The 13,941-nt window shown below is 29.2% G+C and overlaps 1 protein-coding gene across 1 annotated transcript in view; it reads left to right on the plus strand.

Moving 5' to 3' along the window:
• The window catches only part of LOC126748763 (octopamine receptor Oamb), a 207,612-nt gene that overhangs the window by 170,800 nt on the left and 22,871 nt on the right, over positions 1 to 13,941 (plus strand). Inside the window, exon 4 of the mRNA XM_050458204.1 lies at positions 10,879 to 11,089. Within this exon, the coding sequence (XP_050314161.1) occupies positions 10,879 to 11,089 (211 nt within the window). The remainder of the gene's footprint in view (positions 1 to 10,878; positions 11,090 to 13,941) is intronic.

A 13,941-nucleotide genomic window follows, 5' to 3' on the forward strand; every position in this document is an offset into this window, starting at 1 on the left:
TACAAAAGCCTGAAAGTGATATATTTTAAATGAAATGACAATTCAGGAAATTAAATTTGATTTTTTCCCACATGTTGGGCGCCAAGCCTTATGTACCAAAAAAGAATTTTTTTTCTCTCGAAGTCAGATAGAACAGGTTGTTCCATCTGCTTTCCACTATATACATCGAGGTCATATACATAACCGCTAAGAAAGTCGCTTCTTACCCATAACTTTATTCCACGTTTGATGGGCTTCAATGGCAAATACTGCTTTAGACTCGATCTCCCTTTGAATTTCGCCATACTTTCATCTATAATCTGATAGACCGAATCCTCTCTTGCACTTCGATATGTATGCTTGAAACACTCTAGAAGCTCTTCCACATAATAAATCCAAAATTGTTAATCTTTCGTTAGTACACTGAGATATAAATATACAGGGTGGTACGGTTTCGATGGCGGAAAATTAAATGGCCGACGGAGAACGAAAAAATAATAAGTTTGCTATTATAAATAATATTCGAAAAATGATTCGTTAAAAAATTACAGGGTGTCAAAATTCTAATTAAAAAATTCATTTTTTTTTTCTTAAACCACTTTAGATATTTTAATAAAATTTGGCACGTTTAGACAGTTGATCAAGACGCATCTTTTTGTGCAAAAATTATTAATTTTATTTACCAGCGGCGTGTGTGCGGGCCGATCTTCATATAATTTTAATTAATTTTAATTAAAAAAATGATGCGTTTTTCAAGTAATGAATACGCTGATATTCATTTTTGTTATGGATTTTGTGATGGAAATGCGGAAGCGGCAGTTCGTGAATATCGAGATATCCAAATAGAAGAATTCCAGATGCTCGCGTGTTCATTAGAACACATCAAAATTTTAGGAACTTTGGTCTATGTGGTAATAATGAACAATACCGAAACCGGAGAAATAATAATGAAAATCGTGTACTGCGCACTTTTGATAATAATTCAAGGCTGAGCTCTCGCAAGGCAGCTCAACAACTACAAATTCCTAAATCTCAAATCTTGCGAACCTTACACGCTGACCACAGGCATGCATATCACCTACAGCCTGTTCAGGGTATACCCTGGTGATGCTGAAAAGAGAGTAAGATTTTGTCAGTGGCTTTTAAACTCAACAGAGGAAAATCCCGACTTTTTACACAAGATACTTTGGACGGATCAGTCTTGTTTTGTCGCGGAGTGATAAAGTTTCATAACATTCATGTTTGGGCACAACAGAATCCTCATGCAATTCGGCCAAAATCGTTTCAAAATGAATTTTCCATTAATGTTTGGTTGGGCGTTATTCGTGATAATGTTTATGGTCCGCATTTCCTACCTCCAAGGCTAAACTCACAACTATTTCTGGAGTTTTTAAATAATAGTCTGCCGGACTACATTGAGGATTTACCCATTAATTTGAGACATGAAAGTTGGATACAACTGGATGGAGCCCCCCCACATTTTGGAATAGGTGTAAGAAACTGGCTTAATAATAATTACCCTCGAAGGTGGATTGGCCGGCTAGGGAGGAATGATATTAATGATTAAAATGGTATTGGACCAATACCCTGGCTACCCAGGTCACCGGATCTTAATCCACTAGATTTTTACGTTTGGGGAAACATTAAGGATAAAGGTTACGCTAATCCCGCATTTAACAGAGAGGAATTAATCTTAAGAATTTAGGAAGCATGTACTGACATGCAAAATCAAAATTTTGTGGTACTGACTGCAATAAACTCCTTAATAACTCGGTGTAGAAAATGTATTGAGGTCGGTGGGCTGCATTTTGAACAACTTCTTTAATTATTAATTGTTTTTAAACGAATTAAATGTGTTACCTTCTTATGTGTTTTTATAAATCAGCATTTTTACTCGCAAATGGTGTGTCGTACGACAAAAAGTAAAGAAATGTTTTTTATTTTAAATTAAACAAGGATTTCATAAAAAAAAGAAATTAAAAAAAAACAGTGGCGCATCATTTTTTTAATTAAAATTAATTAAAATTGTATGAAGATCGGCCCGCACACACGCCACTGGTAAATAAAATTAATAATTTTTGCACAAAAAGATGCGTCTTGATTAACTGTCTAAACGTGCCAAATTTCATTAAAATATCTAAAGTGGTTTAAGAAAAATAAAAAAAATTGATTTTTTTAATTAGAATTTTGACACCCTGTAATTTTTTAACGAATCATTTTTCGAATATTATTTATAAAAGCAAACTTATTATTTTTTCGTTCTCCATCGGCCATTTAATTTCCGCCATCGAAACCGGACCACCCTGTATATAAGCTTTTTGAGCTCAAGAGAATTTCGGTATTCCTTGCAATAGGAAGTTGTATCCTTGAGGTATAGTTCTGCGGCACTGAATTCCAGATTATGTTGTCTGATGCAGATGAAGTTGAAGGCCCTGTTTGAGGACTTGCTGATGTAATTGGGATGTCGGACATAACTGTATCTGGTATATTATTATCAAAAAAATCCTCGTTACCTTCAGTCTCGATGACGCTTTCATCAGAACTTGAAGACTGGTTATCGCCTTCAGATGCAGACTCACTTTCGCAGGTCCAGTCTGGATCTTCATCCTCACTATTGTGATAGGGATCAGTATCGCTGTCAGACAAATCCCAATTTTTAGCGATTGCCTCTAGCTCTTTTTGAGTTAATTTTCTCTTACTCATTCTGAAGAAAAAGAACATGGTCACACCTACTGGGATAAATAATCCCACCAAAATAGCCTGCTGGGATATAACGTCCCACGAAAAAAAAATCATTCTTATTACCTCAGTCAAAACGTTACATTAGATAACATTAGACATACTACTATAGAGGTACATGATTCTACACCATATACAGCAGATTATTTATCAAAAAAACACTTAAAAATTGCAAATAAACGCACCACATGCACCCACGAGTACGAAAATATTGAGGTTATATTGTTTTATTTGTAAACAAACAACGGCTAAATGACCCTGGGCGTTAAAAAGACTGAACTGGCACATTTCCCACTAGTCTAAATAAAATCTGCCTTGGGATGTATTGTCCCGTTAGTCTTGAAAGGGTTAATGATATAAGGTAAAAAATCGTATTTGAGTCATAATATTTAAAAAAGTAAAAAAATATGCTTAATATATTAACTCCTATTTACTGCTTAATAGCCACTGCTCCGAGTTCTTATGATTGAAATCTATGAAAATTCTTGATGAAATTTTAATCCATATGACCAGTAATTAAAATCATAATTTTCTCTATGGTCTCTTTTTAAAAACCGTAATTTCGTGACTCAAACAAGCTTTTACGGTAATTTTTTGGCCAAAATTTCATACTTCAGTTATAATTTACTTAATTTTTCACTACAAAAAAATTACATTTTACCCACAAAACACAGTTTTTACATACATCTAATGTTTACAGAGTTGCCAAATTTGCTCTTTTTTTTCAAACCCATTAACAAAATATCAGGAAAAAATAATAAACTCTGATTTTTAATTTTTTTTTTCACATAAAAAAAACCCTTAGAGCATGACAATACAGGTAATTCCCGCCACTCGTGTGGGAATTTAAGAAAAAATACCGGTAAAAACCCACGTTAAAAGTTAAGTGAAAATAGGATTCTAAAATAGAAATTTATTTTTAATTAATTGAATGTTCCTTTTTTTCGTATACCTTAGGGTATCTAAGTGCTTTAAAGGCGGAGCACGTGTATAACCCACGCTAATTTTAACCTTATAATACACTACTGGCTGAGACCGAGACTTTGAAATTCATTTTCACCGTAGTTTGATTTAGGTCTCTTTGAGTTGGAATAGACGTTTTCACTTAGGGAAACAGATTTGTTTTGGTGAAGCTCTAATTCTTGTAATAATTTATTTGAGGAGGATTTAAAGTGATTTTATCTTTTTAATATGCAAGGAAATAATTAAAAATTAACAAGAAAAATATTTTTTTAGTTAATTAAAAGAATAGGACAATCACGGCTGAAACTTATTTACATTTATTTAATATAAATTCAACAGAAAATGTTAAAAATACTTGTTGTTTTAAAGACTATTTAAGACATTTTCATGATTATTTTGCAATCCCATAAAGGGTTTCCTGAGGATAAAGCTTAAAAACAAAACGTCGTTCTAGCTAAAAAACTTGACTAACCCCCTTTTTGGTTAAGTCTCTTTTTGTTGAAAATATTTATCTTTGAAGCTGAATAACTTCAAAATTAGTAGAGGCATTGGAGAATATGATACACTTAAATTTAAAGTATCTTCTGCATAGTAATTCTGATTATTAAAGTTTTTGTAGCCCAAAATTTTTTTGAGTTATAAAGGGTTTTAACAGGCAAGATCTTACAATAGCCTAAAATCTACTTAAGGAAAACTTAATTAGGAAAATGGATACTCAAATTTAGACTCCTTAGGCAGCTCTCTATATTTCTACATTTTTTAAAAGTACTTTATTATTTTTCCCAAAAAAAGTATTTTTAAAAAAGACTTACCATTATAACCCCATTACATACAAGAAGCAATTACTTCGCTAATACGAGAAAGTTAAGAAATGGAACCCTGATGATAGAAACCAAAAAAAGTAAATGATTACTTTAAAAACACCAAGTTATTGAAAAATTGAACTGCACAAAGTACACAACATATGCCTGGAAAAAAAATTAAAATAACCTTAACTATCTGGAAAAAATAGAGGATCCAGTGAAATTAAGGTGACTTTAGTGTACAGGCACACCTTAATAAATCTTGTTTACCTTCTTTTGAACTATTGACAACAGTATTATATAAATCTACTATGGAAAGAATCAATACTGATAAATGAGCCGGTATTTGATATGGACAACATGAACGAAAGAAAAAAACTCATTTTTGGTACATAAAGCTTGGCGCCCAACATGCGGAAAAAATGTAATTTAATTTCATGAATTGTTATTTCATTAAAAATATATCGCTTTCAGGCTTTTGCATGATGTTTATTTTCTTTAAAAAAAAACATGTTCTTTTCAGGTTTTGAGTATTTTCTTCTTAATTTTTTTTACTTCCAGGCTTTTAAATATTTTTTTCCAAAATTGTTATAATTTTTTTTTATAGCCTTTCAATTATTTTTTTTTCAACATTTCTTAAAAATGTTTATTTCTTTAAGGCTTTTAAATATATTATCCAACATTTTCATTTTTCCTTTTTCCTCTATTTTCTTGTCACCTCGTTCGACAATTTTTAACTTTAATTTAAAAATTATATAAAGAATAAATGCTAATATTAAAACCACTTATAAGCAAAGTACACATTTGTCTAAAAAAAAAGAATTTAAAATAACTTCAATTGCCTGGAAGAAATTAAAAAATTATCAGAGGATCCAGTTAAATTAAGGTAAACTTCAGTATAGAAACACGCCTTATCAATTACCTTATTTTGCAATTGATAACAGCTTTATATAAATCCACTATGAAAGAATCAATACTGATAAATGAGCCGATATTTGATATGGACAACATGAACGAGAGAAAAAATCATTTTTGGTACATAAAGCTTGGCGCCCAACATATGAAAAAAAAAATTTAATTTCCTGAATTGTCATTTCATTGAAATAAATAAATAGTTAAGGAAACCCAATCAAATTTGGCTAATTCATTCGTTATTTTTTGTTTTTCGACATCATACATTACTGAAACTCTATTCTTTATGGTATTGCGACATGGGATTTTATTTAATAATAGAGTTTTTTTCATAATATTAATGAAGCCTAGACCCTCCACGAATGAAAGGGGTAGCATATCCTTAACTATCATATTTACTATACCATTCGTGATCGACTCTTGCTTTTTCATCACAATTTTTTTCGGCAGGAAGATTTGGTCGATTTGTGTTATTGAGTTAGATGTTGATGGACTTTTAGGATTAGGCAGGATTCTAAGGTCGTCCACTCGTCACCGCTTTCTAATGATTCTTGGTCTCTTACAGCTCCTGCTGATTCAGATCCAAACAAAGGATCTGTGATCTTCTAATTGGGATTGAGAGGGTCCAGGCTCCAACAGATTAACGAAGACTGTCTATAAAAAAATATAAATTTTTTTTAAAGTTTTAAGTTTTAGTTTAAAGTTTAGTTAAAAGTTTTATTTTTTTATTTTTATAGTATTTCAAATATAAAAGTATCCAATGTTTTATATTTTACGAAGTCAGAAGCGTGCGTAAGCGTGAGTACTTTACGTAAATTAGTAAAAAAAGTTTTTTTAAATCTGGTATAATTATGTATGGCTCCCCCAAAAGAAAAAAATGTTAATGTGAACAAAATACAAAAAGTCGTATTGGCAAAACATTATAATGTAGAACAGGAAAAAAGCAATGACAAAAGTAATTTATTTTACTCTCTTACCAAAAACTACTACATATATATATATATATAAGTAATTGTCATTTCATTCAAATTATATCGCTTTCAGGCTTTTGCGAAATGATTATTTCGACAATGTTTAACTTTAATTTAAAAATTATTTAAAGAATAAATGCTAACAATAAAACCACTTAAAAGGTATTGAAAAATTGAATTGCACAAAGTACACTTTTGCCTAGAAAAAAAGAATTTATAATAACTTCAACTGCCTGGAAGAAAGCACACCTTATCAATTACCTTATTTTGCCATTGATAGCAGCATTGTATAAATTCACTATAGAAAGAAACATTTTCTTCAACATTCAAATTATTTAAAAATTTCAACTTCATTTAAAACATTCAACTTATTTATCAGTATCATATTGATAAATGAGCCGATATTTTATATGGATAACATGAACGAGAGAAAAAAATAATTTTTGGTATATAAAGCTTGGCGCCCAACATGTGGAGAAAAAAAATCAAATTTAATTTCCTGAATTGTCATTTCATTGAAATTATATCGCTTTCGGGCTTTTGCGAAATGATTATTTTTCTTTGAAAAAAAAAATCTTTCAAGGTTTTAAGTATTTTTTTCCAAAATTATAATTAAAAAAAAATTTAAACGATCCAAAAAGTTAAGAGGTATAAATGGATTTCACAATATAAGGATACACAGTAGAACCAGATAGATCCCACAATATAGTAAAAGCAGTTATCACAAGCAATGATTTATTAAATTGCAATACCGAAGAAATATTAGAAAACCTTCAACCACAAGGAGTTACTAAAGTAAAACGCTTTAATACTAAAATAAATGGGCAAACATATCAATAATAATGGACAAATATCAATGTGCTGTTATAACTAGTATTATATAAATCCACTATGAAAGAATCATTATTGATAAATGAGTCGATATTTGATGTGAATAACATGAACGAGAAAAAAAAAATTTTTAGTACATAAAGCTTGGCGCCCAACAAGTTGAAAAAAATCAAATTTAATTTTCTTAATTGTTATTTTATTCAAGTTATATTACTTTTAGGCTTTTGTAAAATGACTATTATCCTTAGAAAAAATTTCTTTCAAGGTTCTAAGTATTATTTTCAAAATTATAATTTTCCCTAATTTTTTTTTCTTCCAGGATTTTGAAATTTTTTTTCCAAAATTGCTGTTTAAAAAAATATTCTTTAAGGCTTGTCTTAAATTGTGTCCAACATTTTTTATTTTGCTTAAAAATGTTTTTTCTTGAACGTTTTTAAATATATTTTTCAACATTTTCATTTTCCCTTTTTTTTCAATTTTGTGTCAATTTAAAATTATTAATATACAGGGTGTTTCACAACTTATCCGAAAAATTTTAACCATATATGCGCTGTTACGTAACAAGTTGATTTCTCAAAAAAAAAAATGTAATAAAAGTGCTACAGATATCGAGATAATAAAATAATACAGTTTAACAGTTCACTTACTTATAAAAGTTGTTCAAAATTGTTTCCATTGGCTCTAATGCAAGCCTGGGTTTAATCCCATTTTGGCGCACTAATTCAAATACACCTCCTTCCTGCTGTTCCTTAAGTCTCAAATTATCGGCAACCACTGTGATTCGGTCACGCAATTCTTCAATATTCTGAACTGGAGTACGGTATACCTCGTTTTTCAAGTGTCCCCATAAAAAAAAGTCCAGAGGATTTAGGTCGGGAGACCGTGGAGGCCATGCAATTGGTTCACCTCTTCCGATCCAGCGTATCTGCTGTACATGATTCAAAAAAATCACGAACTTTTAAACGAAAATGCGGATAGAGATTAAACCAAAAACACAAAAAATTCCTGGTATTTTGTTTTCGTTATTCAGTTTGTTTGGTACAACATTTGCTACAATAAATGATTAATACGTATTCTAATATCACGACGATGAACGCAAAATACAGATATTTATTTTTCAATTTATTATTGAAACTCAGGTTTATAACTTAATTTCTGTAGGAGTCTCATTACATTTTTTTTGAGGTATCAACTTCGTAGAAATCAGTTTCGTAACAGCGCATATGTGGTTAAAATTTTTCGGATAAGTTGTAAAATACCCTGTATATTAGAACCACTTAAATGGTATTGAAAAATTGAACTGCATAAAGCCACAACATATACCTGAAAAAAAAATTGACAATAACCTCAACTGCCTGGAAAAAATTAAAAAATAATCAGATAATCCAGTTAAATTAAGGTGACCCAAGTGTACAGGTACGTCTTATCAAATGATGTTTACCTATATTTGCTATTGATAATGTTTTTATATAAATCTACTATATAAACAATCGTTATTGATGAATGATCCAATATTTAATATAGACAACATGAACAAGAGAAAAAAAATCATTTTTGGTACATAAAGCTTGGCGCCCAACATGTGGAAAAAATATACCTTGACCATACACGGTTGATAAATATACCAAAACTAAGAATTTACTAAAAAATCGTTAAGTAAGTATATATTTAACGATAATAGCATATGATGTGTTGCTTGGGTAGCCACCAATTCTATGAGTGCATTAGAATATATTAAATCATATCAACCAAAATACCTGCTTGTCCTGGAAATTAAACAGCAATTAGCAGACGCATATTTACGAAAATATAATATTACCTTGAAATAAGGGAAAATGAAAAAGCTGATTTATTAGCAAAAGGACAATTAAATTCAATCCCTATATAAATAACTTCTCCATCAATATCATTAAAAATCTAATCCAACTTGAATGGAACCTGCAAGATAGAGGTCCTAGAAAATGTATAGAATTAGAGACAGAGGGTAAATTAAATATATAATCTCACAAGAAAAAACAGAATGGTAATAACTAGAATTATAATAGGCCATACAAAAATTAAATACGAATGTCTAGTACATTAAAACAGTTCAGTATAAATTAATTGACTATAAAAGACATAAAGATGTTAGACCTAAATATAACTTGCCTAGTAACGCTAAAACTTTACTTAGCCCTGACTACAATGAATTGATAATCTCTTTTCTAAAATAAATAAATATATACTAAAATATTTGAAAGCTATATTTAAAATACTAATATGTACAATTATGACAATTCGTGTCTGTCCCATTGGGGTTTGCAAAATTATTTAACGTATTGTACATGGATATTAATTGTAGATATTTTATTTAGTTATCTGTTTGTTTATTTTGTATTTGCATGATTAATGTCTATTTATTTATTTTAAAATTTAAGAAGAAATATTTGATAGACGTTAAAATGTCTAAGTTCTCTCTGTAATGAGTATTTTTCGCAAAATAGTTCCAAAAACTAAAATCTTTTATATATTTAAAACTTCGTTGAATTTTAAACATTTTGCTTTAATTTAGCTCAAAGGCTTTGACTAACTGTCGAAATTTGACAGGTTTAACAATTAATTAATGTTTTCCTTAATAGATGCCGAAGCAAAGTTGACGCTTTCGATAAGTAAATATTGTGAAAAACATAGTTCTTTTAAGTTACATTTTACTGAAATTTTCGTTTTTATTTTTGCCAAAATTCTATAAAATAAAAATATTCCAAATCCAAGTAAATGTTATATAATATAAATAAATGGACATAATTCATATTTAAGTTATGCACCAACAAATATAAAAAAAAAATAGTAGTCTAGTGTTTTATTTAGTGAAATTTTGTAAAAATTAAAGCTATTTATAATAATTATTATTTAATAATTATTTTAATAATTTAATTATATTATCTATATAATTAAATTACTTGCAAAAACTTTACAAAATCCACGTTAACAACTAAATTCAACTTGTGAATATTAGAAAATGTATTTAAACTACTGAGTCTTTAAGTGAAAAAACTAGAATAATTTCCCCAATTTCCCATTGATTTTTATAAAAATTAACTCTATAGAAAAAAGTTCTAATTTAAAATAAAAAGGTTTTCTATGAAAATTTTGAAAAACTGAAGGACTTTAGAGTTAAATGAAATAATTGGAAAATGTGTCCAAACTAATGAGTGCCTAACTGGAAAAACTGGAATAATTTTCCCATTTTCTTATTGACTGTCATGAAAATTAATTTTGTGGAAAAAGTGTATTTATGAAAATTTTTATATATTATATACTAAGCTCCACCCCTTGGGTTTAAAAATAGGGGTCAGAATATTAACTTATAGCATTAAAAAATTGAAAATAAAATTCAAAAAAACAAAACAATATAATAAAATGTAATTTGTAGCTCCGAGCATAAAACTTGTTTGTTACTGGTTGTGACGCCCCTTCGTCCTTAAGCGATGTTATTTTATCTGTCTCTATCCGCCCAAAGTAATAGAGTCAACAAAAGTCGCCAAACCGTCATTCTTTACGACCCTAATACAACCATTATAAGGCTAAAATATCACTACGATCTAAACTTTCTTAAACGTTAATATTTCACGACGCTTCGGGAAACGTAAATTGACGGAATCTTTTTGCCGGGAGATTAAATGACCTTTTTTTCGTTTCAGTCCGCTAAAAGCGAGTCTAACGCATCCCTTTTGGAAGACAATCCCGATTGCCCTTGGAAATGCGAATTGATTAACGAGTCTGGATACGTAGTTTATTCAGCTCTCGGTTCGTTTTATATACCAATGTTCGTGATGTTGTTTTTTTATTGGAGGATATACAAGGCAGCAGTTAGGACTACGCAGGCCATCAACCAGGGGTTTAAAATTACAGGTAAATTATCTTAAGTAACAGTAAATTAGTTATTTTTATCAGATATACAGGTAAAGGAACGCATATATTAAGTATCTCACTGAAAAATTGCATAGAAAATCAAATGTTATTTAATTTAATAGTGGATGCAATTCCCTAACAGTTTTGCCAAATAACCATGTTTATTGGCATTAAAAAGGGTAATGGTTAACATTACTTAATGAAGTTCAGTATTTTTTTCAAAAATAACACACCATATCCATTTAAGTTATGCATTATCAAATGTTAAAAAAAATGAACGCGTATGAGATGGAGAGACAACATCGTTGCAAATCTGAGAGTGATGGGAGTAAAATACGAACTTGAATAGCATATGAACGCAAGATAGAAATAATCAGCCAAGATCTACAAGTGATGATAATTATAATACCAGAATTTGACAAGTAACTTTGTTCGTTTAATGGAAAGTGTTAAGTTTACTTCCGAAAACCTTAAAAAATCTGCTATTATATATCGAAGAATCAATGTAAACATTTAATCGATTTAAATATCTCATTCATTTGACTTCTTTCAATTAAATTTGCTTATTCATATGTAATTTACTACCAAAATTGACTCAGGAATCTGTGAAATAAGTACGAGGCAAACAGTATATATATTCCTGTATTTGATAATGCATAACTTATTTGGATTATTACACTGATTATTTTATATAAAATCTGTTTTATTGGTCTTCTAAAATTTTCACAAAAAGTTAATTATGTACACACGACATCGGAGTTTATTAAAGACAACAAAGTTATTTGTTAGAACCATCAAATTTTGACAGCTGGTAAATTTTGCCATAAGAAAATTTACCCTCGACGTTTGGTCAATTTTATTTTTTTATGAGAGTCATACCTAATAATGAAACCGTAAGTTCATTATTTTCTGCAGATATACTCGGGCTAAGTAAACGAAAACTCCTTAAGTGCCTCACTCATCTTAGCAAATTGATGAATTGCAAAGAAATTCAAATATGATAATAAAGTCTATAAGAAAAAAATTTTGGTGATGATGGTTCTTATAAAGCGAAACGTTGTATATTAAAAAAAAACATCATGAAAACTGGAAAAAAGTGTTTTTTTCTATAAGAGTAAGAGTTACTCTGTTTTCTTAAAAAGCAGTGCAACATACCCATTTAAGTTATGCATTATCAAATATTTATTTAAAGAAAATAGTGTAAAATATATAGGGAGACGCGAATGAGAAGGAGAGACAGTATCGGTGCAAATCTGAGAGTGATGGGAGTAGAATACGAACCTGAATAGCATTTGAACACAAGATAGAGAAAGATGGAAATGCTCGTGCTATCAGCCAAGATGCACCAAGGGTTGCTACAAGTGATGATAATTATAATTACAAAATTTGACAAGTAACTTTGTTCCTTTAATGTAAAGTCAATATAATTAAATTACTTGAGAAAACCTTACAAAATCCACGTTACCAACTAAATTCAACTTGTGAATGTCAGAAAATGTGTTCAAGGTTTGAGTCTCTAAGTGGAAAAACTAGAATAACTTCCTCAATGTCCCTTTCATTTTTATGAAAATTAACTCTATAGAGAAAGTTTTTAATTTAAAACAAAAAGGATTTTTATAAAAATTTAAAAAAACTGAAGAACTTCAGAGTTAAATGGAAAAATTCGAAAATGTGTCCAAACTTATGAGTATCTTAGTGAAAAAATCGAAGTAATTTTCCCAATTGCCCACTGATTTTGATGAAAATTAAACCTGTATAATTTTATTAAACCTATAAAATTTTAGATTTTAATTTAGATCAAAAAGTGTATTTATGAAAATTTTAAAATTTTGAAAAACTAAAGAATTTTAGATTTAAAGAGAAAAATTAAAAAATGTGTCTGAATTAATAAGAGTCTAAGTATAAAATCTGGAATAATTGCCCTAATTTTCATAAAAATTAGCTCCGTATAATAAAAAGTGTATTAATGAAAATTTTGAATAATTTTAGAGTTAAAGGAAATAAATTGGGAAATGTGTTCGAACTTATGAGTATCCAACTGGAAAACTGGGATATTTTTTTCCATTTTCTCACTGATTTTCATGAAAATTAACTCTGTAGAAAAGGCTTTTAATTCAGAACAAAAAGTGTATTATTGAAAATTTTAAAAAGCTGAGAAATTTCAGAGTTAAACGGAAGAATTAGAAAATGTGTCCAAATTAATGAGTGGAAAAACTGGAATAATTTCTCCAATTTCTCACTGACTTTCATGAATTAACTCTGTAAAAAGAACTTTTAATTTAGAACAAAAAGTGTATTTTCTAAAATATTGAAAAACTGAATAATTTCAGAGTTAAAAGGAAAAATTGGAAAATGTGTCGAAATTTATGAGTGTCTAAGTGGAAAAACTGGCATAATTTATCAAATTTTCTTCTTAATTTCATAAAAATTAACTCGGTGGAAAGGATTTTTAATTTAGAATAAAAACTGTATTCATAAATATTTTCAAAAATATAGGAATTTTAGAGTTAAAGGAAAAATTGGGAAAATGTGTCCAAGCTAGTGAGCATCTAAGTGCAAAACCTGGATTAATTTCCGTTATCTCTCATTATTTTTTTATGTAAATTAGCTTTGCGGAAAGAGTTTTTAATTTAAAACAAAATTTCTAAAATTTTGGAAAACTTAAAAATTATAGTGTTTTTAATTAAAGGAAAAAATTGGAGAAGTGTCTAAACTAATGAGTCCCTAAGTGGAAAACTGGAATAATTTCCTCAATTTCCCACTGATCTTCATGAAAATTAGCTTTAGAGAAAGGGTTATGTCTCAGCTTTCGTTTTTTATACCTATGCCTTTAAATAGCAGCTTTATTTTGA

Source organism: Anthonomus grandis, chromosome 22, assembly GCF_022605725.1.
Source record: "Anthonomus grandis grandis chromosome 22, icAntGran1.3, whole genome shotgun sequence".
Lineage (NCBI taxonomy): Eukaryota > Metazoa > Arthropoda > Insecta > Coleoptera > Curculionidae > Anthonomus > Anthonomus grandis.